We start from the raw sequence: 20,994 nt of genomic DNA, 5'->3' as shown, positions 1-20,994 counted from the left end.
GAGTCATAGTGGGTGTGACCTAGGAGCCTAGACCCAGTGTTAACTCATCGAGTTGGGAGTTAACTCGACGACCTGAGTGAACCCTAGGAAGAACGTGGAGAATATGATTAGACTCGGTGAGTCATAGAAGTTCACTCAACGAGTCAGGTCAACCTTGAATGTTGACCCAGGTTGGCTTCTGTTGACTTCATGGGTGGGTCAATAAGGGGCAAGTGGGGACAAGGAGGGGTAAAATGGTCTTTTACCCATTCCGAGGGTGAAAAGAAAAAAAGAGGACTTAAGGTGTAAATAAGTAATAAGACGGATAATGATTGAGATGCTTGTCTAATGTGTTAGGCGGAGGCTAGTCCATGATTTCTGAGTACTTGTCTGTTACCTATTAGCCACGAGGTAAGTCTTCTCACTATACCTTAGCTGGAGTGGTAATTATGTGTAACCGGAAGGTCTTATGTTCTATAAGGGTTATGTGATATATTTTTTATGTGGTATGTATATGTTATGTCCTGAGTTGGCATGGTTTCGACCGGAAGGTCGACAAGGTTTGGACCGGAAGGTCAACAGAGTAGGATCGGAAGGTCTACAGATTTAGGACTGGAAGGTCATCATGGGTAGGACCGGAAGGTCTACCAGAGTTGTGGGACCGGAAGGCTCTACTGAGATACATTGACCAGAAGGTCTACCAGAGTTATGGGACCAGAAGGCTCCACTGAGACACATTGACGAGAAGGTCTCGTATAGTTATAGCCTCAAGTGGCTAATTTTATGTATGTGGTATTTTGGGGAACTCACTACACTTTGTGCTTACTGTGTTATGTGATATGTGTTTCAGTTTTTTCTCAGGATCGCAGGAAGACACCGGATTGATTGTACACAACAGAGAAAGAGTTATGTTTTGAGGATCCCAGATTATTAAACAAACAATAATGAAGTTGTTTTATAAATTAAACAAATGAGACTTTTGTGAAAGGTATTATGAGAATTATATGATTTTAACATGAAAAATTTGCTCGAAAATTTAATATGTTACAAATTGGTATCAGAGCCTTGGTTTGAGGGATTCGGATATGCCTTCGGGTGTGTCTAGACTCAAACTGAGGATTTGGAAAAAGTTTTCAAAAGAAACAATTTTCTAAGATGAGTAAGAGATTTTAAGAGAAATAGGAAACGAGCAGTGTGTACAATCAGCCAAAGCCCGAATGATGATTTCCCAAAATACCCTTACCTTATTTGTTATGAGTTGTTATGAGATGTGTTTTGCATGCTAGAGAGTAGGCTAGGTATTCATAATTTAGGATTAGGGTGGCCTGATTTGTGATGCCTTAGCCTAGGAATTGTGCTATCTGTGATTTGCTTTTGAGTATGTGTGGAGTAAGAGTATCCAGCAGGAATCCTTTCTAGAAAGGGATTGGAGTAGAGGAGTAATCTAGGAGAGATACCTAGATGAAAATTTGAGGAGTCTACTGAGAGAGTAGGCAGATGCCCACGTTGGGTAAAGTTGCTTGATTTCGGAGATATCCTTTTGAGTATGAGCATAGCAAGTGGAGTTGTAACCTAGAGTGGTTATACATGTTGGTAGAGATCATTCGATGCCTGAATGCTATTTGCTTCGTGCTTTGTGGAACTCTTCATGATGGGAGTCAGCTACTAAGTGAATCTGACGATATTTAGGAGGTAGATCGCTGACATCATAAGGGTGTTCTTCAGCTGCTAATGGCAGAGAAGAGAGAGAACCTAGGAAGAGCCTACAAAGTGAACTTAGTCAGATGAGTATGCTAATAGAGAAGAGTATTCGCTGGAGGGCGAACTTGCATATCGGGATTGGTGATCGAGGAGGTTGAACAACTACTTGGGATATCTGGGACGATCTGGGAGAAAAGTATGGGTAGATGTGGCAGGCAGTATGGGCCCGTACTACTAAAAGTAGAGGACCCGTACTCGAAACAGGGAGAATTCTAGAAGTTCTAAGTAGCAGATTGAGAAGAGAGAACATGGTTCGAGTACCATGATTCGTAGTGGATTGAGAAGAGAGAACGCGGTTCGAGTACCATGATTCGTAGCGGATTGAGAAGAGGTAACATGGTTCGGGTATCATGATTTATAGCAGGTCGAGATGTGGCCACATGGTTTGAGTACCATGACTCGTGGTGGTTAGTGCTTCTGGTTTACCAGTTATTCTGTTGTAGTGGGTTAGACTGATCTAAAATGTTATGAAGTGCGGGGTTAGAGGGCCATGTTGAACGAGTTTTAGTGGGACCTACCTTGAGAAGGAACTTGAGTTAGTTTCGAGAGATTTTACTGGTGAGGCGCCAGTTGGAGTCGCAAGACTCAGGGGTGAGTAGGGATGATGCTTTATGAGGGATTCCGGTCTGAGTTGAGCAATCGGACGATAGTTGAGATGTCACATTCTATGACCAAGAGTTGTGCTATTTCGGTTTCCTATGAGGGGCAGAAGAGATATTGAGCTTCCGGTTTCAGAGTTGCAGGTAAACCCTATGGGATAGCATATGGTTGTGATCTTTTTACCAAAGCATTTGAACAGCATGTCTATTGCGAAGTATGCCCCATTCCATGAGAGAGTTATTAGTGCGGACTGAGATGCAAGAGAACAAGGAAGCACCTTCCTGGGTAAGGCATTCTTTTTAGCAGCAGTTCTAGGAGATTTTGAGGAGTATACCGGGGTGGTGACCCTCGTTGCTTACGTTGGGTATCGGTTGTGAGAGTGGAGTCTCCTATTTCTATGAAAATCCACACAATGGGACGTTAGAGGAAGGATTGGAAACGAGAGGTATGATAGTGGATTATTTCCAGATTGAGAGACGAGACTAATTAGGGACAGATGGGATATCCGACGGTGTGTTGGTCTGTGATTTGAGATGGCCGGAGGCAGTCACGTGAGGATGTTTATGAGATTGGTGGATTTGCGGATAATTGGAGATTATGTGGTTATTATCCGGAATATCATCGAGCGTGGTGTAGTATATCCCATGAGGCGGAATTGGTGCATCTGGCGAGCCAGTCTGTGGAGTAGACTGCGGTATACCAAATGGTGATGGTTCGAACTCTAAGTGGGGGAGAACTGGATTATTTACTGAGAGAATCAGATAACTATTCTAGTGTGGTTAGAGACCTGGATATGGAGACTTGCGGTATGGACACATGAGACCAGGGTTATTGGTGGTCGAGGCGAGGTGCAGAGCGAGATAATGCACGTTGTACGTCTTCAGGAAAGGATGAGTGTCTCCACAGCAGGCGGCCGTTGGTCAGAGACCTTGTGGTGGTTAGGGATTCTTCAAGGCTATAATGGTAAATTCGAGGTGGTGGGCTCGTAAGCATAGTTTCAGCGGTGGAGAATTTCTGGTTCTAAGTATGGGTTGTGAGTGGGCAGCCAACTTCAGGGTCAGTATGTGTATTGTTATATGGGTTTTGGGCAGTAGAGGAGGGCGTTTCGGATTGTCGTCAATGTGTTCTAAGTCATTGACTATTCCTCCGTGTTTCAATTGAGAGTTGGAATAATCAGAAGTTACGAGTTGTGCAAGAGGAAGATCGGTGGTGGAGTCGAGATATTGTCAGATTCTGGATGGATACATTGCGGTATCTGAGTATGATGCCATGGGTGGCGGATTAGTGGTTAAGACAAGACATCGTGAGATTGTGATGGTGTACCAAGGTATCCGAGTAGAATGCCCTAAATTTTGGATTATTTTAAGACTTGAGTTATGAGATGGCGAGTGGCGTATCAGGTGTCTACGGTTCCAGTGGGAGCCCTTTCAGCTAATTGACATCAAGCGGGATTATCTGAGAATGTGATATGTAGCGAGAAAAAGTGTTTTGTCTCGACTGTGATTATCAGGAGTAGTGATGCTTAGCCTGGGTGGGTGTGTGTACCTATCTATGTTGGGCCGTGAAGCGTGAGTTAGTGAACGCAGTGAAGTAATGACCTGAGAATGAGATGGTGGGGTGTGGTGATAATGCAGAGAGCCGTAGTAGTCACTAGTCAGCGAGAGGGTGTTGTGATACTGCGGGGAACCGTAGTACTCGCCAGCCAGTGAGAGAGTGTCGTGGTGCTGCGGGGAGCGGTGTTATTCGTTAGTCAGAGCATGACGTAGGTGAAATCTTAGGCTTGAGTAGCCTTATTGGATTGAATCTTTGGGAACCCGATGGTCAGATCGGGAAGGAGACGGAGATCTCCATATGTGTTGGGATCGTTATATTTTGAGTTAAGTTGGGGTTATCGCAATCGAAAGGACTTGGAGAAATGATGTACGCATAAGTTGTAGGTCATGGGTCATGCGTTGGGTGCTCCATTGGGACGAGTGGTTCAAATTCTGTGTCGGACCAGACTCTCGAGTATGAGTTTGGCTTTGGTGGTGTATTGATTAGGCGAATGAGATTCCAGACTTAGAGAACGGTTTCATTTTTCGGGGTATTGTGTGTCTTATTATGCCTTAGAACTGAGTGAGTCAGTTCGGGTGTATGGGAAGGACCGCAAGATGCATGGAACTAACGAGTAGTAGACGACAGAGTTCGAGGGTGAGACGATTTCAGATGGGACTAAAGTATTCGCTTGGGTTAAAGCGAACTCCGTGACTTGTGTGTGTCACACTGGACCGAGATAGTTGTTATGAAAGGAATTCAGCGAGATGTTTGGCATATGCAATGGGTAACCTTTGGAGGTTCAACTGTTGGTTCGGCATATAACCTGGTGCTCAGTTTTGAGAAAGGAGTTGAGGTTTATGTTTGTTAGATGTCGGAGGATGCTTCTAAACAAGCATGATCATTTTTCTCTGTCTGAGGTCAGGGTGTTGAGGATTCGTTATTCGGATGGGTTTTGATTGTAGTACAGTGGATGGGTCCCTAGTGTGATGTGATCCATTCATTCCTTGGTATATGATCTTAATTGGTTATCATGTCTGGGATGAGTGATTGGTAGACAGTTTTGGGCATGGACTTATTTTATCGGTCCCAACTAGAGAATCAGAGGGGCAGTGAGTTATCGGGATTTATTATTCGAGGAGCATCTTGAGAGGGCGCCCTAGCTGTGTGACAGGCCACTAGAGTTTCCAGATTCTGGAGGGTCAGAAGGGGTAGCGTAGTGGTAGATGGGTCTGTCCTTTTTCAGGGAGGAGTTCCTGTTTGGGATTCAGGTGTCCAGAGATGAAGATAGTTGGGTGGTACGAGATCCTTTCAATGGTGCTATTCGGTTATTGGATTAGATCTATATGTTGTTGAGGAGCGATTTCGAGGGCGAAATATAATTCAAGTAGGGGAGAATTGTAACATCCGGATTTTTCAGTGATATTACTGTGTATGTTAATCTTGAGGTTGAAGGAGAGACTCGAAAAGTTGAGGGTCAAAATCGCCGAGTCGAGTCGAGTAGGGTCGCGACTTGGTGATGTGGATAACAAATGGACTCGACGAGTCGGAGAGATGACTCGCCGAGTCAGTGATGTTGACAAAAACCCTAATTCTCTCGGGCATGGGCCTATTTAAAGGCACTTATATAGCTTCCATATCACCTCCATCGGTGTCCATTCGCCCCCTGAGAGAAACCCTAGCATTTATTGTGAGCAAGAGAGGGAGGAAGACTCATTGAAGTCACTTTCTTAAGAAGAAGAGCAAGGAGCTTCAAGGATCAACGATGAGAGCTTGTGGATCTGCTTCATCTCCATTTCAAGCTTCAGATCTAGGTATAAGCTCTTACCTTCTTCGTTGATTTATTAGAACCCTTGGTTGTCAACTTACGGCTCGTATCACTTATTGATGGGGTTTTGGGTGCATCAAACCCCCTTTTTACGAGTCACTTTATATATCTGGACCTTGTAACGTCCAGAGAGTCGTAAAGTAGGAGGCCATGGTTAAGCAACCATGGAGCTTTAAAGTTAGGAAGCTTTATTGGAGTCTTAATGGCATATAGAGCAAAATATACATGGCATAGACATCAAAATCGAACCTTTACGTGACTTTTGAGTATTAGGAGGTTAGATGTATGATCTAGAGTTACAGATCTGACCTCAGGTGGCTGAATGAGAAATCGATGGAGCCAACTCGCCGATTCCATGGGATGACTCGATGATTCGTAGCGGGTGTGACCTAGTAGCATTGACCCAGTTTTAACTCATTGAGTTAGGAGTCAACTCGACGAGCTGAGTGAACCCTAGGAAGAACGTCGAGAATACGATTGGACTCGGGGAGTCACAGAAGTGCACTCGGCGAGTCAGGTCAACCTTGACTGTTGACCCAGGTTGGCTTCTGTTGACTTCATGGGTGGGTCAATAAGGGGCAGGTGTGGGCAAGGAGGGGTAAAATGGTCTTTTATCCATTCCAAGGGTGAAAAAGAGAAAAAGAGGACTTAAGGTGTAAATAAGTAATAAGACGGATAATGATTGAGATGCTTGTCTAATGTGTTAGGCGGAGGCTAGTCCAAAATTTCCGAGTGCTTGTCTGTTACCTACTAGCCACGAGGTGAGTCTTCTCACTATACCTTACCTAGAGTGGTAATTATGTGCGACCGGAAGGTCTTATGAGCTATAAAGGTTATGTAATATATGGTTTATGTGGTATGTATATGTTATGTCCTGAGTTTGCATGGTTTGGACGGGAATGTCGACAGGGTTTGGACCGAAAGGTCAACAGAGTAGGACCGGAAGGTCTACAAATTTAGGATCGGAAGGTCTACCAGAGTTGTGGGACCCGAAGGCTCCACTGAGACACATTGACTAGTAGGTCTCGTATAGCTATAGCCTCAAGTGGCTAATTTTATGTACGTGGTATTTTGAGGAACTCACTAAGCTTCGTGCTTAACGTGTTATGTGATATGTGTTTCAGGATTTTCTCAAGATCACGGGAAGCAACCGAATTGATTGTACACAACAGCGAAAGAGTTATGTTTTGAGGATCCTAGATTATTAAACAAACAATAATGAAGTTATGTTTTATAAATTAATTAAATGAGACTTTTATGAAAGGTATTATGAGAATTATATGATTTTATAATGAAAATTTTGCTCGAAAATTTAGTGTGTTACACAATTCCTCATGAGTTCATAAGCATCTCAGTAATTTGGTGGAGTATAACCCTAAATAGATGACGAGAGAGATGAGCTATCCAGAGAGATAGAATCTCTATTTTCTCTCTTTTCTTCTATCTAAAACCCCCATTCTTTCTAGCTCCAAAACCCACGAAATTTCCAACAAATATCCCTAATTTTACTCAAGAATATTCATCATATGAAGTTGTTCTTCAAGGTAAACACAAATTCCCTTCATTCTCCTTTATTGGAGTCTTAATGGCATATAGAGCAAAATATACCATGCATAGACATCAAAATCAAACCTTTACGTGACTTTTGAGTATTAGGAGGTTAGATCTATGATCTAGAGTTACAGATCTGACCTCAGGTGGATGGGTCCTCATGAGTGTGGAATTTGATGATGATGGTGGTAGGATTTCACCCAAAAACAACATGCATGTTGTTAGAAGGTGAAATCCAATGATCAAAACCAAAATCAAATCCATCAACTTGAGTTTTACAAGTTTTAAAGATTCAAAACCACATGCATTCAAGGTTTTCAGTTAGAAACATCATTTTAAACAAAAATATATCCATTGATGGTCTTCAAATCATAATGCATGTGATGAACATCAAGCTTAAATGCTTGATTATCAAAGTACAATGTTAAGAATGTTTATAAATGATTTATTCATAAATAAATATCTAAAACTCCTTTTCTGCTCAAATCCGATTTTTTCCAGAATCCAAACAACAAAATAAGATGATCTGTAAATTTCATAAAATAACTCATTTTTCTCGATTTATTGTAATTTTTGAAAAAAAAAATAGAGCAATAATTCACAAAAAATGAATGGTCAATAAATTCTGGTAAATTTTTTATATTACATATGCACTGATTAAAGACGTTTCATGAAGGTGCATGCATTTCTATGATTGTTTTCTGTTGATTTCAATTAACTTTTGAATATAAATAAATTTTAAAATATAGTTATGAATGTCCATATGTGAGTCGCTAGAACCATTAGGATGACATTTGAATAAGAAATCCAAGATTTGAATGTAGAAGTGAAGAATATTTAAGAGTAATGAGGAAGAACTTACCAAGAGTGAAGTAGGAACAATTACTTCCTGGGAATAATCTCGATTTCTAGAGAGAAAAGTGGAAGGAGGAAAAAGCGTTCTTTTGGAGGATATGGGTGAGGTTTTATAGGTGAAGGTTGAAAATCTAACGAGTAGATTTGTTTAAGAGGATCTAGTGGAGTGTTGGAAGAAAGATATGGATTTGACTAGGTACTTTGTAAATAGTGACATAAAGTTGTCACAGTGTGGGTGATTACCTCTTGAACAAAGTCCTGAGTCTTACACATTTTGTAATGAAAGGTGTCCTAACTCTTCAAGGTTGACATAAAATAGGGGTTTGGAGAGTTGAAGTCAAGAAAATAATCAAGTCTAAGGAAAATTTCGAAGTCAAAACCACTTAAAATCACTAAAAAGTCCGAAATGGTTGAAAATCCGTAGCCCAATGGCAAATTCCGAAGTCAAATAGAGAAATCCAGAGCCAAAGTATGAGTTCCGAAGCCTTTAGGTACGTTCCGAAAGAAATACTTAAGTTTTAGAACCATTAAAATAATTCTGAAACTCTACTCAGTGTTCCGGAGTGGGATTCCGGAGTCAGCCTCCAAGTTCCGAAGATAGTCTCATTTCTAGAGTTGTTTGGTAATTTCCGTAGTCAAGGTGAAGACAACATGTCCGGACTGAAACTACGAAGTCTTCCGGGGTGGCACGAGGATTTCCGGAGCAAAAGGAAGGTTCCGGAGAACATACATTCCGGAGTGGGTCTACAGCTTCCGGAGTGGATTCGTGGCTTCCTAGATGCAAGGCTATCCAGGCGAAGTCCTCCTATCGCATGCGAGATGGTCCGAAGCAAGGCATTCCAGAGCTACTTTCCGGAGTGAAGAAGTTCCGAAGCTGAAGGAGGTGCGAATTTGTCCGGTTTCTTAAGAAGGTTCCGAACCAAGAGGGTTCCGGACTAAGAGGGTTCCTTTTGGGTTTTTTCCTTCGGCTTTTGGGTTGTTTTCGACTGAGGAAGGTACATAGAGAGATTTGGGAGAGGTTTGATATACATGGAGAGATTTGGGAGAGATTTCATATTCTTAGAGAGATTTGGGAGAGATTTCATATTCTTGGAGAGATTTGGGAAAGATTTCATATTCTTGGAGAGATTTCATATTCTTGGAGAGATTTGGGGAGAGAGATACATACAATGGGAGAGATTGAGAGAGTCTTTGTCGGGGGCCTTTATTAATGTTGTTCTTCGTAGTTTAAAGACTGTGGACTTAGTTACATCCTCTTTTGAGTCTTATACACCCCCGAAAGGCATGTAATATTGTTTTATAGAGTTGTTACTTCCCTCAATCTGATTAGGGTTTAGAATTTTGAACATTTGAAACTTTCAAGTATTACTTTGCATTTAAGATTTAGAGTCATATATTAGTAACATAAAGTAATCCGTAACATATTAGCCCTAGTTGAGTTGACCAGTTTGACTTGTTGACTTTCTTTGACTTTGACTTGGCCAGAAAGTGACGGTTGTCACAAAAACAACCCTAAAACATGCAACCATAAACCTCAGAAAGAGATGATCCCCCTACTTATACATCGGTTTAAACAAGTAATAAATCCTCCATGATTTTTAACCAAACATGCCCAAAGGATCCTAAGGATCATAACCTTCCCCTGACAATTAGGCACATACGAGTCCAAGGAGCCTCGAGGTGACGACCTCGGCTCACCTTAAGCGACCACAAAAGAGAGGCAATTGGCCGCTCAGTTAAGAGCCAAAAGCAAGGCCTACAAAATACTCTTCGGGAAGACCCCTCTCTAAACACACACACACACACACACACATATATATATATATATATATATATATATATATATATATATATATATATAAAGTTCGTAAGAATGGGCAAACATTAGTGATGAGGACACAACAAGAATGAGTACAACAACGTTCTACACAGTACATAAAACGAGAGATAAAACAAAAAAACATGCAAAGATAAAATGTGAATTAACCCTAGCGAGGTTGAGTCGAAGCAGTGCCCCCAACGCCACCATCTAGCACGTGTTCTTCCTCTTTAGAGCACAATTTGCGAAGATCAGGAAGGTCGAGCACCCAAATGGAGGTAGGAGGCGAAATCCGTCTCGGCAAAAGCCCTAATTGCAGCATGCATTGTATCAATAGATTGTGCCACAGTGTCCGGATCAGACGAGCCAGGGCTATTACCAACCGACTGCGTGCATGCCACCTGCTTTCCCTTCTCAACACTAGCAGCCACATACGCCGCCTTCACGCGACGAATCCTAAGTGCGAATTCACTGCTCTTAACAATACGATCCACCACCCGAACCACTCCCTTCTAGAGAACCCACGCTAAATCAACCTCCAAGCTTTTCCTCCTCGAGACCTTAGAGGTGAATTGATCGTCTCGTAGTTCCGAACGCTCCACAAATGCTTTTTCTCTGATTCCAAATTTTGGACCTACTGTGATAAGAGATCCACCTCCCCATCTAGGGTCGCCACCTAAGCTTCCGCAGTAGTCTTTTCCCCTGACAGCATGAGGTAGCGCTCATCAAAATTGCGCCGCTCCTCTTCAAGAAGCCAAACCTTCTCCGCAAGCTCGTCATGCTCGGATTTAACAGCAGCCAACTCCGCTAAATAAGCCCCGATGTAACAAAGACAACCAGCAACTGCCAGCAAGTAGGGAGCAACCTGAGCAGCGGCATATTGAAGATCATTCGCCATGTGAGAATAAGAAAGAGCGTCAAGAGCCTCTAGGGTAGCTGGGGGAAACGCATGTTAGCACCATTCACGGGCATGTCCTTGTTCCGAAAAAAAGGAACCTGGTGCGAGACTCCATCCAGGGAGATACACGCCAGTCGCACCCAAAGACGAAGGACCCACCGCCGACGGGGCATCACTGGGGACAGTGGATAGAAATCTCCTGTTTCCACCGCTTACGAGTCGTCAATCTTAGCAATCTCGATAACAACAGGGGACTTAGAAAACAGAGGATCAGTTTTATTTCATGTCAACCCGTTTATTTAAACGGGTTAAAATATCTTACCCAAACTCGTTTATTTCATGTCGAGTTCTTGTCGGGTTTCGAATTATGTCAATTTTTGCTAAGTCTACTTAAAGTACATGTATTAACCGTGGTTTTATATGCAAAAATAATACATTTATAACACAAATTATTGAGAAATGATTTGTATAAAACAATTTTTTTCGATACACCACAATTTATTATTTACAGAATTGTACAGTACAACATTTTAAAACAAAAATTATTATGTATAGAGAAAAATTATTGAGTACAAATTAACTTCTATTTACAAATATCGGTAAATATTGTAAAAATATGTATTATATGTATTTATGCACAAATAGGTGTATATTATAGGGATGAGCAAAAGGACCGAACCGGCCGGAACCGGCCCGAACCGGACCGGACCGGGGAACCGGCTTCGGCCAAAATCAAGAACCGAACCGGCCCGGCGGTTCTACCGGTTCCCGGTTCCTACCGGTTCTTGTCATGTCTTCAAATGTTGGAACCGCTCCTTGAAAAATAGCATCATACGGTTCCGGTTTTTGCCGGTTCTACCGGTTCCGGTTAAATCGGTTTCGGTTTCCACCGGTTCCCGGTTCCAAAAATCCACAAAAATAACGTACCGGTCCCGGCCCGACCGGTTCCATCGGGTTCCGGTTCCGGTGCCGGTTCCGGTTCCGGTTCCGGCCGGTTCCCCGGTCCATATGCTCATCCCTAGTATATTATATACATTTGTGTTAAAAAAAATACAAATTTTATGTATTTTGTACGTTAATCACACACTTATGTCTCATACATATTATTCACATATATGGACAAAATCCAACAAAAGTATGTGTTTTCATAATTGTTTGACCAAAAAATTAAGCAAACACGTATATAATTAATCAAGAGCTGGAATATGAACCTATTAAACAACATCAAATCCATAACAATGCCATAAAAAATCAGATATAATAACAAAAGATAACTAATGTTTTCAAAAGCAAGCTAGCAAGACTATTGTGTAGCAAAATGTTTTAAGCTTCTTTTATGTGCCGAAATAGAGTTGTTAGTACTTGATCGGTCATCAAAGATGTCTTCAGCAGCTCAAATGCCTACCAACACCCAAACAACAAATTTCACATTAAGACACACAATATTGTGTAAATCAAGTAAAAAAGAACACGAAATTATTACCTCATCTTTTCCAAAAGGCAATGCTATCTCCTCAAGCTGGCTCAAATCCTTCACACCATAGTTATTGATGAGAGTAATGCTTGTGATGGTGGACATTGGCTTCACTACAAGGTCATCCATCACCATATAAGTAGCAGTCTCCTTCACCACAGCTTCTTCAGTACTAGGCCACCTAACGAACGTCATTGGGACATTCATCAAACGACCACAATGCAGACACCGAGCATCTTGATGATCACTCACATGCCTAAGTCCACAAAACCCGTACCCATCAAAGGGTATTGAACCTGGAGCATAGCTACACATGAAGAGTGTTTTTGCTTTTGATGCAGAGGGCTTATCATGGTCTGTGGAAGCATCATTTGAGTACAGAAAAAAATGTTATCCTTGAAAAAAAAAAATTGGATTAATTAAAGATGTAACCTTTGCTTATACCTGGTTGAAGGTGGGTTTGATTAAGGGTTTCGATGCTTTCTTTAAGTTTACCTAAGCAACCCACCATTTGTTTGGAGCTCGGGAACTTGATGAGTGTGCCAAGAGGTAAAGCGAAGATGTGGAAAAGAAGATCCACGAACTCCTTGCTTGCTTCTGCATATAAGACTTTCTGGAGTCTCTTGTCAACCAAAAGCTTAAGAATCATGTTTGAAGAAGCCATCTGTGAAGTTTATCAAATCTTGATATGAGATTTTAGAACACGGGAGCTGTGGAGATAAAGATTTTGAAGGAGTTTTAAATGCTTGTATTTAAAAATGAGTAATTTGTAATTATTTAAAAGAAAACAAAGAGTTTGAAAAAACTTCATTATCTTCAAGGCGCTGCTTGGTAATAATTTTGGCATGCAAATAATCTCGGTAACATACATACTCATTGCCTACTATATTAATTCCGTTTTGTATACTATAGTAGTCATCATTTCCAAGCCTTTAAAAACGCCATGCAAACCTAAAAGTGATTGGAAACTAGCATGCTGCATGCCTTGTTTAAACCTCAAGAAAGATACTTCTACAGTCATTGGGAAAGAAAACTACAAGACTAAGTGGATGCATGGCTCATCTCCCACTCTTAGTATACCATTTTTGGGGAAGCTCTAGCCGTGCTCCACCAAAAAATACCATGCGCTGGTATACCATTTTTGCCACGAAGAGAGAGATGGAGAGAGGGAAGAGAAAGATACAGAGAGGGAGGAAGATCAACTCAGCAATGGGGAGTCGAGTTCACCAAACCATGATTCCATATACTCCATCAATGGCTTCTCCAAACACGACATTGAAGCTTCTGATAGACAAGAAAACCCAGAAAGTTTTGTTTGCCGAAGCAACCAAAGAGTTTGTGGATTTCCTTTTCCACATATTCTCTTTACCTCTTGGCAGCCTCATCCAGATCCTGGGCTCCAAACAAATGGTGGGTTGCTTAGGTGAACTCAAAGAAAGCGTCGACAGCTTTAATCAAACGTATCTTCAACCAGGCATCGACAAAGATGTTATCTTTAATCCTGAAATTGCATTCAATGGAAACATGTTTCTATTGTTGAATGATGCTTTTGCGGATGATAAACCTGCTACATCAAAAACACTTTACAGATGTAGTTTTACTTCTCGTTCAGGGTATTATGCTCTTGATGGTTACAATTAATACTTGCCATTTTAAACACGTGACTGAGCATCCGGATGTTAAGTGTCCAAGTTGTCGTCATTTGGTGAAGGAAGCCGTAGGGGGAAAGAGGAAACTGATCACAGGAGGGTATGTAAAAGATGTGGTGACTTATATGGTTATGGATAACTTGGTGGTGAAGCCCATGTCCACCATTTCAACCATTACTCTCATCAATAACTTTGTTGTGAACGATTTGAGTCAGCTTGAGGAGAAAACATTGACTTTCGGAAAAGATGAGGTGATATATATTAATTTTCAAATACTTTTCCAATATTATTCATATTTTAATGTGATTTTTTTTGTTTGAGCTTTGATAGGCATTGAAGTTGTTGAAGGCATCTTTGATGACCGATCAAGTGCTCACAACTCTACTTCGACGGGATGATTAGATCATTTTTCTATAAGAGTCGTGCTATCTTTTTGGACTTCTGTTATCATATGGATGTTCCTGAGTTTGGTTGGCGTGAGTTTGGTTGGGAATTTGATCCATTTTAATTTATGATGTTCGTATTTAAGCTTTTAGATTTTTATATATATTATGCATGTTTGATTATAATTTCGTTAAATAATTACCTAGTCATGCTTTTTTTTTTTTTTTTTGTTTTACACTTTATTCATATGCACTTTAATTAATAGATAACTTGTTTCATGTGTTTGAGTAAATTACACGAATGGTCCCTATGGTTTAGGGTAATTTACACGTTTGGCCCTAAATTTATTTTTTTAACTCAGAAGGTCCTTACTGTTTGTTTTTGTTACACGCTTGGTCCCTGTCTTACCTAAAAAAACTATTTTACCCTTGATTTTTTAAAATATTTAAATAAACACACCCCAACCCAACCTCCTCACCTAAAAAAAACTATGTGTTTATATCTTAACGACAAATGAAGACATGTGTTTATTATATTATGCTTTGTGACTTTTGTCTGACAAAACCTGACATGAGATTAACGGGTTTCAGTAGAATATTTTGATACATTTAAATAGATGGATTGACACGATGCGATACGAAAATTAAATGAGTTGCGTTAGAGTCAAAACTTTTAACTTGAAGATGATTCAAATATGACCCGTTTAATTATATATAATTTTTATAAATTTCATACTTTTAGAAACATATTATATCTTATAGACTTGTAGTGAGCCAAACTCAAAAATTAAAATTAAAATTAAAATTTTCAAAGTGACTTAATTTTATTCTTCACAATCTATCCATTGACTCCCTAACTCTAATTCTTTCCATTTTGCTTTGACAAAATTGCAAAAATAGTCCATGTGGTATGCATTTTTTTTGGGGTTTTAGTCTAAACCATGACTTTTTTGGATTGGTGGTCCTTTTGACCTAGTTTCCTTGCATTTTTGGTCCCGTATAAAACTGAAAAGACTAAAATGCCCTTCTGATACATTTTTATGGTTTTTGCTATTTAATTTGAAGTTTATTTAATAAAAATTATGGGGCCCGCCTCTCTCTCTCTCTCTCTCTCTCTCTCTCTTGTGTTCCTCAATGTATCTCCCAATTTTACAAGTCACGATTATGGGATACAAGACCCATTTCCTTCGATCTCAACTGACATAAGAATAAGGGAAGCAATCAACAAAAAAAAAAGTGGTGGTTGATCAATACCTCCTGCATTAAGGGTGACTGGGGGTGTTCCAAATGGTAGTAAGGGTTTCTTGGTGGTCACGATAGCAACACCACCCTCATGGTGGTGGTGGTTTTCGGCAGCTACAAACAATCAAAAGCAAGGAAGGCAGAGTACCGACAAGAGTGGTGGTTGTGGAGTTCTGAATTCACAACAGCAGTCGTGGTGTCGGAGCTCCACAGTAGCAGCGACAGTGGGCGATGATGTGAGCTTCGTTGCTTCTATTTCTTGTTCCGACGAGTCTAATGAGGATGGAAGGGAACAAAGATGGGTACGGCGGAGGGAAAAAGTAGCGGTGGCGACGAGATTTTTTTGTGGAGGAAAGAGCCCCGACGGCAGTAGTGGGTGGCGACCTTGCTGCCTGGTTTCTCTTCTGCTGGTAACGAATGAAAGGGATAGGAGGGAGTGGGTCGGTGGTGATAAAAAAACAACAGCAACCCAGTGGTGATAGTGATCTGCTGGTGAAGAAGAGGGGAAAAGGTAGTAACGGACGGAGAAGGAAGGAGGTTTGGGTGTGTTTGGTTGATGAAATAACGGTTGTGCGGTGCTCCTTAGCGGTGTTTGGTGACCACCGTACAGCAACGACAATGGAGGAGTAATTGATTTTCAGAGAGAGAGAGAGAGAAAGAGAGAGAGAGAGAGAGAGAGAGAGAAAGAGAGGACATGTGGGCCCAATTTTATATTTAATAATAATAATATTTTTAAAAAGTGAAAGAAAAATAAAAATTAAATTCATTAAGGGTATAATAGTCTTTTTAGTTTGGACAGCGACCAAAAATGAAAGGAAACTAGCTCAAAATGACCACCAATCCAAAAAAGTCGTGATTTTGACTAAAACCCCCCAAAAAATGCATACCGCAAAGACCATTTTTGTAATTTTGTCTTTTGCTTTATAAATTTACCATGAATTTTATCATTCCATCTCTCAATTCTAGTTTTTCTTTTTCTTTTTTTCTGTTTTTTTTGTTAAAAATATATAAAAACAAATAACTACTAGTGATTTGGTCAAGATTATGCTTCTCATACCTATCCATTTCTTTTTCACTCGGATAGTCTCATTGGTTTATTTATATATCGATTTAATGACCAATATACCTTATTATAATATCGTAAATTTTCAAACAAATTTTTTATTTTTGTAAATCACATAATTCTCGTAAAACACAATTCACAACTCTTCAAAATGAAAATTTATCAAAAACACATGTTCATAAATTGTGTAAACACAATTCAGGATCCTCAAAACAAACTTCTTCTCGTGTGTACAATCTAGCTGGCACCTTCCCGTGATCCTGAGAAGTAGCTGAAACAGATAACACATAACACAGTAAGCACGAAGCTTAGTGAGTTCTCTAAAATATCACAAACATCTCATTAGCCTCTCATGGATATACTTATATAGGACCCTCCGGTCAAAGTGTCTCAGTGGGATCCTCCGGTCCCACAACTCGGATGAACTCTCCGGTCATAAGATCGGAAGGAGTGAGAGGGAAGATTCCCTTACTTTTTGTGGGCCATACCCTCATTTCCCTCACCTAAAACCCAATGAATGGGTGGAAAGCCCTTCCCTCACTTTTTTTTATTAAATAAAATAATTTTTTTTGTTATGAATTATAATTTTTAAATTAATACTAAACATAAATTTTAATTAAAAATAAAAAGCATTTCATTAATTAAAATAAAACTTACATTAAACCTAAAATTTAAAAAAGTAGAAAATTAAAAAAAAAAAAAAAAACAAAAAACACACACACACACACACAAACTAAAAATCAAACAAACCAACAATGACATACGGAAAATATTTTTTCATAATTTTTTCCCTTTTCTTCATCACGAGCTTGAGAGCCGATCCCGAGAAATGATCGACGTTTTCCATTAAAAACTTCATGTCCTCCATTTCTTGTCTCTCCGCCCGCTCCTTTTTCCTTGTTTCTTCTTTTTCTTTGTTGAAAGTCAAACGTTCGGAGAAATTTAGATTATATCGATCAAACGACGATGTTATCTTTCGCATTTCGTCAATGTCCACACTAAAATTAGATGCACTCGAAGAAGTCCCTTTTTCCTTTCTCTTCGCTTTGTCCTTACCTATTGGGCGGACAATTTCTTCTAGCTCGTGTTCGTCGTCCTGATTTAAATCTAGACCGACCCAAGCATCGGAGGAGGTTGTGTAACCATTAGAACCTGTTTTCTTTCGCTTTGATTCCTGGACTCCAAAAATAAAATTTGGCTCATATTTTTTCCACCTACGACTTCGGACCAATAATTTCCAACAATAGTGCCACTTGAATGGTTTTCCGGCTTCCTCAAGGTAAAACTGCAACGCTTCTTGAAGTATTTCTTCGTCGCCTTGGCCACTTTTTCGTTGGGTTTTTAGGTTGTTGTAAAACTCGTTTATTTTTGAAACCCCCTTTGCTATTTCTCGAAACTTCGAATTAAGTTGATGTTTCGTACGGTAGTTGTCACATTTTCCTAGCTCCTCTCGAATTCGTTCTAAAATGCGAAACCAAAAATGGTCTCCCGATTGTGGGTTTCCCTGAATCGAATCTTTAGAATATCAACCCCAGCTTTGACCAAAACTAGCTCTTCGTGTGGAACCCATGTGTGTCGGCTTTTGTCTTCCCGGCTGTGCGACACCCTCGTGCGCTTGTTTTTTCCCTTTACGTCTTTGTGGTGGTGGTGTTGCTTGAGTTTCGGGAACCATGTCTTCTTCTTCCGCGTCATCTGATTCATCGACAAGTTGGTGTTGTTGTTGTGTTTGGGTTTGAGTTTCAGTTTGAGTTTGGGGTTGAGGTTGATTTGGCAATTATTGATCCGGAAACACAACAAAGTTTGAAAACATTTGCGACGGAACATTAGGAACTTGCATCTAGTAATATTGGCCAACATTTTGGTATTGGAATTGTAGTGGAGATTGAATGGGAGCATCGAGTTGGAGGCGGTAAACTCCTTGCGGGGATGAATCGAAAACAAAAATGTTTTGAGGAGGGATGTTTATCCTCGAACCATGGCTTTTTTTCCTTCGATCGGAAGTTGGGTTTGATTGTTGGGATTCATTTTTTTTTTGTTGATATAAAGTAGAGAGAATAGAGGGTAGTGTGATGTTTGATGTTATATGTATGTATTTATAGGAGTGGAAAAAGGATAAAAAGACAAAAAAAACCACAATTAGCCGTTACAGCAAAAAAAAATTGCATTTTTACCGTTGATTAACGGTTCTTTTTCAAAAAAAAATTCCCAGCCAATCGCAACAAGAGAGAGAGAGAGAGAGAAAGAGAGCGGGAGAGGATCCCCTCTCCATTTCCCGCACAACGCTTCCTCGCACCGATGGTGCGGTGTTCCGCCGGGCGGGAAGCTTCCCGATGCTGTACCCCGCGCCCGCTCCGTATGGCCTAACTCAGTAAGCTTAGAATAACACACAACATAAATCACAAAGACATAATGCAAGATATCTCAATACTCAATGTAAGCACATAAGACCCTCTAGTCACACAAAGATTACCACTCTAGGTAAGTACAGTGAGATGACTCACCTCATAAGCAAGTAAGCAAATAAACCTCGTACACGAGTCGCTGATCTAGCCTCCGCCTAACACATATGATAATTATCTCTAATTAACACTCAGATCACAACTCTAAATAAACCAAAATGTTATTTTCTCTTTTTAACTCTTAGGATGGGTTAAAGACCATTTTACCCTCCATGGTCCCCATAATCCCTGTCTTGACCAAACCCTAAAGTCAACAGAAGTCAACACTCGAGTCAACAGTCCATGTTGACCTGACTCGTCGTATACATCTATGTGACTCGTCAAGTCCCCTTGTTTCCTTAGAAATGTAGCGAAAATACAACTTAACTCGTCGTGTTGTCTCATCAACTTGCCGAGTTACTCATGTCCAGACTCCTCAGGGAAAACACTAGCCGACTCATCGAGTCAGCTCATCAACTCGGCGAGTCCATTCAGTCTATGTTCTCATTCAGATGTTTTAAGGCAGATCTACAACCCCGAACTCTAGATGAGGCTGAGATACCATGTAAAGCTATAATGTTTACGTCCATGCATGACACTTAGGGATTGAAATGCCAAAACAAATCCCATTTAGGGTTTTAACTATAACAGTTCTTCTATAGCTGAGTAAAGTTGGGAAAACACATAGATCAAACCCAATAACCCGAGAAGCACCACCAAAAACTCTCATATTATATAACAATCTCCCTTCCAAGACACTCGAACCTAATTAGGAACTCCTAATCCCAAAGCAGGACGGACCCCTCTACCGCTGCGTACCAGTTCTGTCTCTCCTGAACCTGGAAACTTTAGCGGGCTGTCTCCCTGCTAGACCGTCCATACAATATATCATCATGTTACACGCTCATTGAATAATAGGCCTCGGTAACACACTGCCAACTCTGATTTTCCTTGTTGCTACTGATGGAACAAATCGTTGACCAATATTTGGCTATCAATCACTCATGTCAGATATACCAGTCGATCCAGATCCTAGCTCAAAAGGAACAGAAAAGTCACATCTCACCAGGGAACCACCACTAGTACTGCTTTCAGAACCCATATGGAAAATGAACCTCAATGCTCGGTCCTCAGACACAATAAAATGATCACGCCCGCCCGAAACTATCCTCTGACATCTATACTCGTAAGCCCTAGCTTCCTCTCGAATACCCTTCGAACACAGAGCACAAGGTCAGCTCCCAACCTAACATTGGAACCCCCAACGGCTATCCATTGCACACCAAATAATCTGTCTTTATAGACTTCCTTCTCACAATAGCTATCTTTTCCCATCATGTGACACACCAGTCACGAAGTTCGCTTTATCTCAAGTGAATATGACGACCCCATTTGAAGTCGCTTCACCTCCGAACTCTGTCATCTACCACTCACTAGTTCCATGCGTCTCGTGGTCCTTCCCAAACCAATGAACTGACCCACTCAGGTCTAAGACATCAGATGGAACCCATTACCTTTCAAATGAAACCCATCCGAAAATCCGGAATCTCGTCCTTCCTATTCATTTCACAAATAGAACCAAACTCAAGTTCGGGAGTCTGATTTAACAGAAGAATTGGAATCACTCATCTCCAATCTGATACTCAACTCATGCCCCATTATCCATAAATCTATACGTACACCACTTCTCCAATCGGGATGTGACGATTCCCGACCATCACGGAGACCCTAGTCTCGCCCCTAGTCCAACCTCCAATTTCCAAAGACTTAATTGGTAAGACTACCTAAGCCTAAGAACTCCTCTGCGTTATGCTTAATTGGTCAATACTACGGCTCCCCAATATTATACAACACCCTCTCACTGATTAACAAGTGCTACGGCTCCCCGCAGTCTTAGTATACTCTCTTTCTCTCTCGCTGA

At 40.6% G+C, this 20,994-nt stretch overlaps 2 protein-coding genes across 2 annotated transcripts; both read right to left on the bottom strand.

Moving 5' to 3' along the window:
* Positions 1–12,008: 12,008 nt before the first annotated feature.
* On the bottom strand, positions 12,009–13,774 carry LOC111903430 (uncharacterized). Its single transcript, XM_023899206.3, has 3 exons — positions 12,743–13,774; positions 12,308–12,654; positions 12,009–12,225 (listed from the first exon to the last, which is right to left on the bottom strand). The coding sequence occupies exons 1-3, from the start codon at positions 12,960–12,962 to the stop codon at positions 12,148–12,150; spliced, it is 645 nt and encodes a 214-aa protein (XP_023754974.1). The 5' UTR covers positions 12,963–13,774; the 3' UTR covers positions 12,009–12,147.
* A 3,594-nt stretch (positions 13,775–17,368) lies between these two features.
* On the bottom strand, positions 17,369–18,307 carry LOC111903394 (uncharacterized). The gene is made up of 2 exons (XM_023899174.1): positions 18,178–18,307; positions 17,369–18,096 (listed from the first exon to the last, which is right to left on the bottom strand). The coding sequence occupies exons 1-2, from the start codon at positions 18,305–18,307 to the stop codon at positions 17,369–17,371; spliced, it is 858 nt and encodes a 285-aa protein (XP_023754942.1).
* Between the last annotated feature and the right edge of the window lie 2,687 nt (positions 18,308–20,994).

Source organism: Lactuca sativa, chromosome 8, assembly GCF_002870075.4.
Source record: "Lactuca sativa cultivar Salinas chromosome 8, Lsat_Salinas_v11, whole genome shotgun sequence".
Taxonomy (NCBI): Eukaryota; Viridiplantae; Streptophyta; class Magnoliopsida; order Asterales; family Asteraceae; genus Lactuca; species Lactuca sativa.
The sequence above is the reverse complement of the archived record's forward strand: the minus strand, read 5'-3'. Positions and strand labels throughout refer to the sequence as shown.

Coding starts and splice junctions, on each gene's coding strand:
- LOC111903430 (XM_023899206.3), bottom strand. CDS start 12,962: ATGGCTTCTTCAAACATGATTCTTAAGCTTTTGGTTGACAAGAGACTC. Junction 12,655..12,742: donor TCAAACCCACCTTCAACCAG/GTATAAGCAAAG, acceptor ATGCTTCCACAG/ACCATGATAAGCCCTCTGCA. Junction 12,226..12,307: donor TGCCTTTTGGAAAAGATGAG/GTAATAATTTCG, acceptor GGGTGTTGGTAG/GCATTTGAGCTGCTGAAGAC.
- LOC111903394 (XM_023899174.1), bottom strand. CDS start 18,307: ATGGTTCCCGAAACTCAAGCAACACCACCACCACAAAGACGTAAAGGG. Junction 18,097..18,177: donor CACACGAAGAGCTAGTTTTG/GTCAAAGCTGGG, acceptor TTCGCATTTTAG/AACGAATTCGAGAGGAGCTA.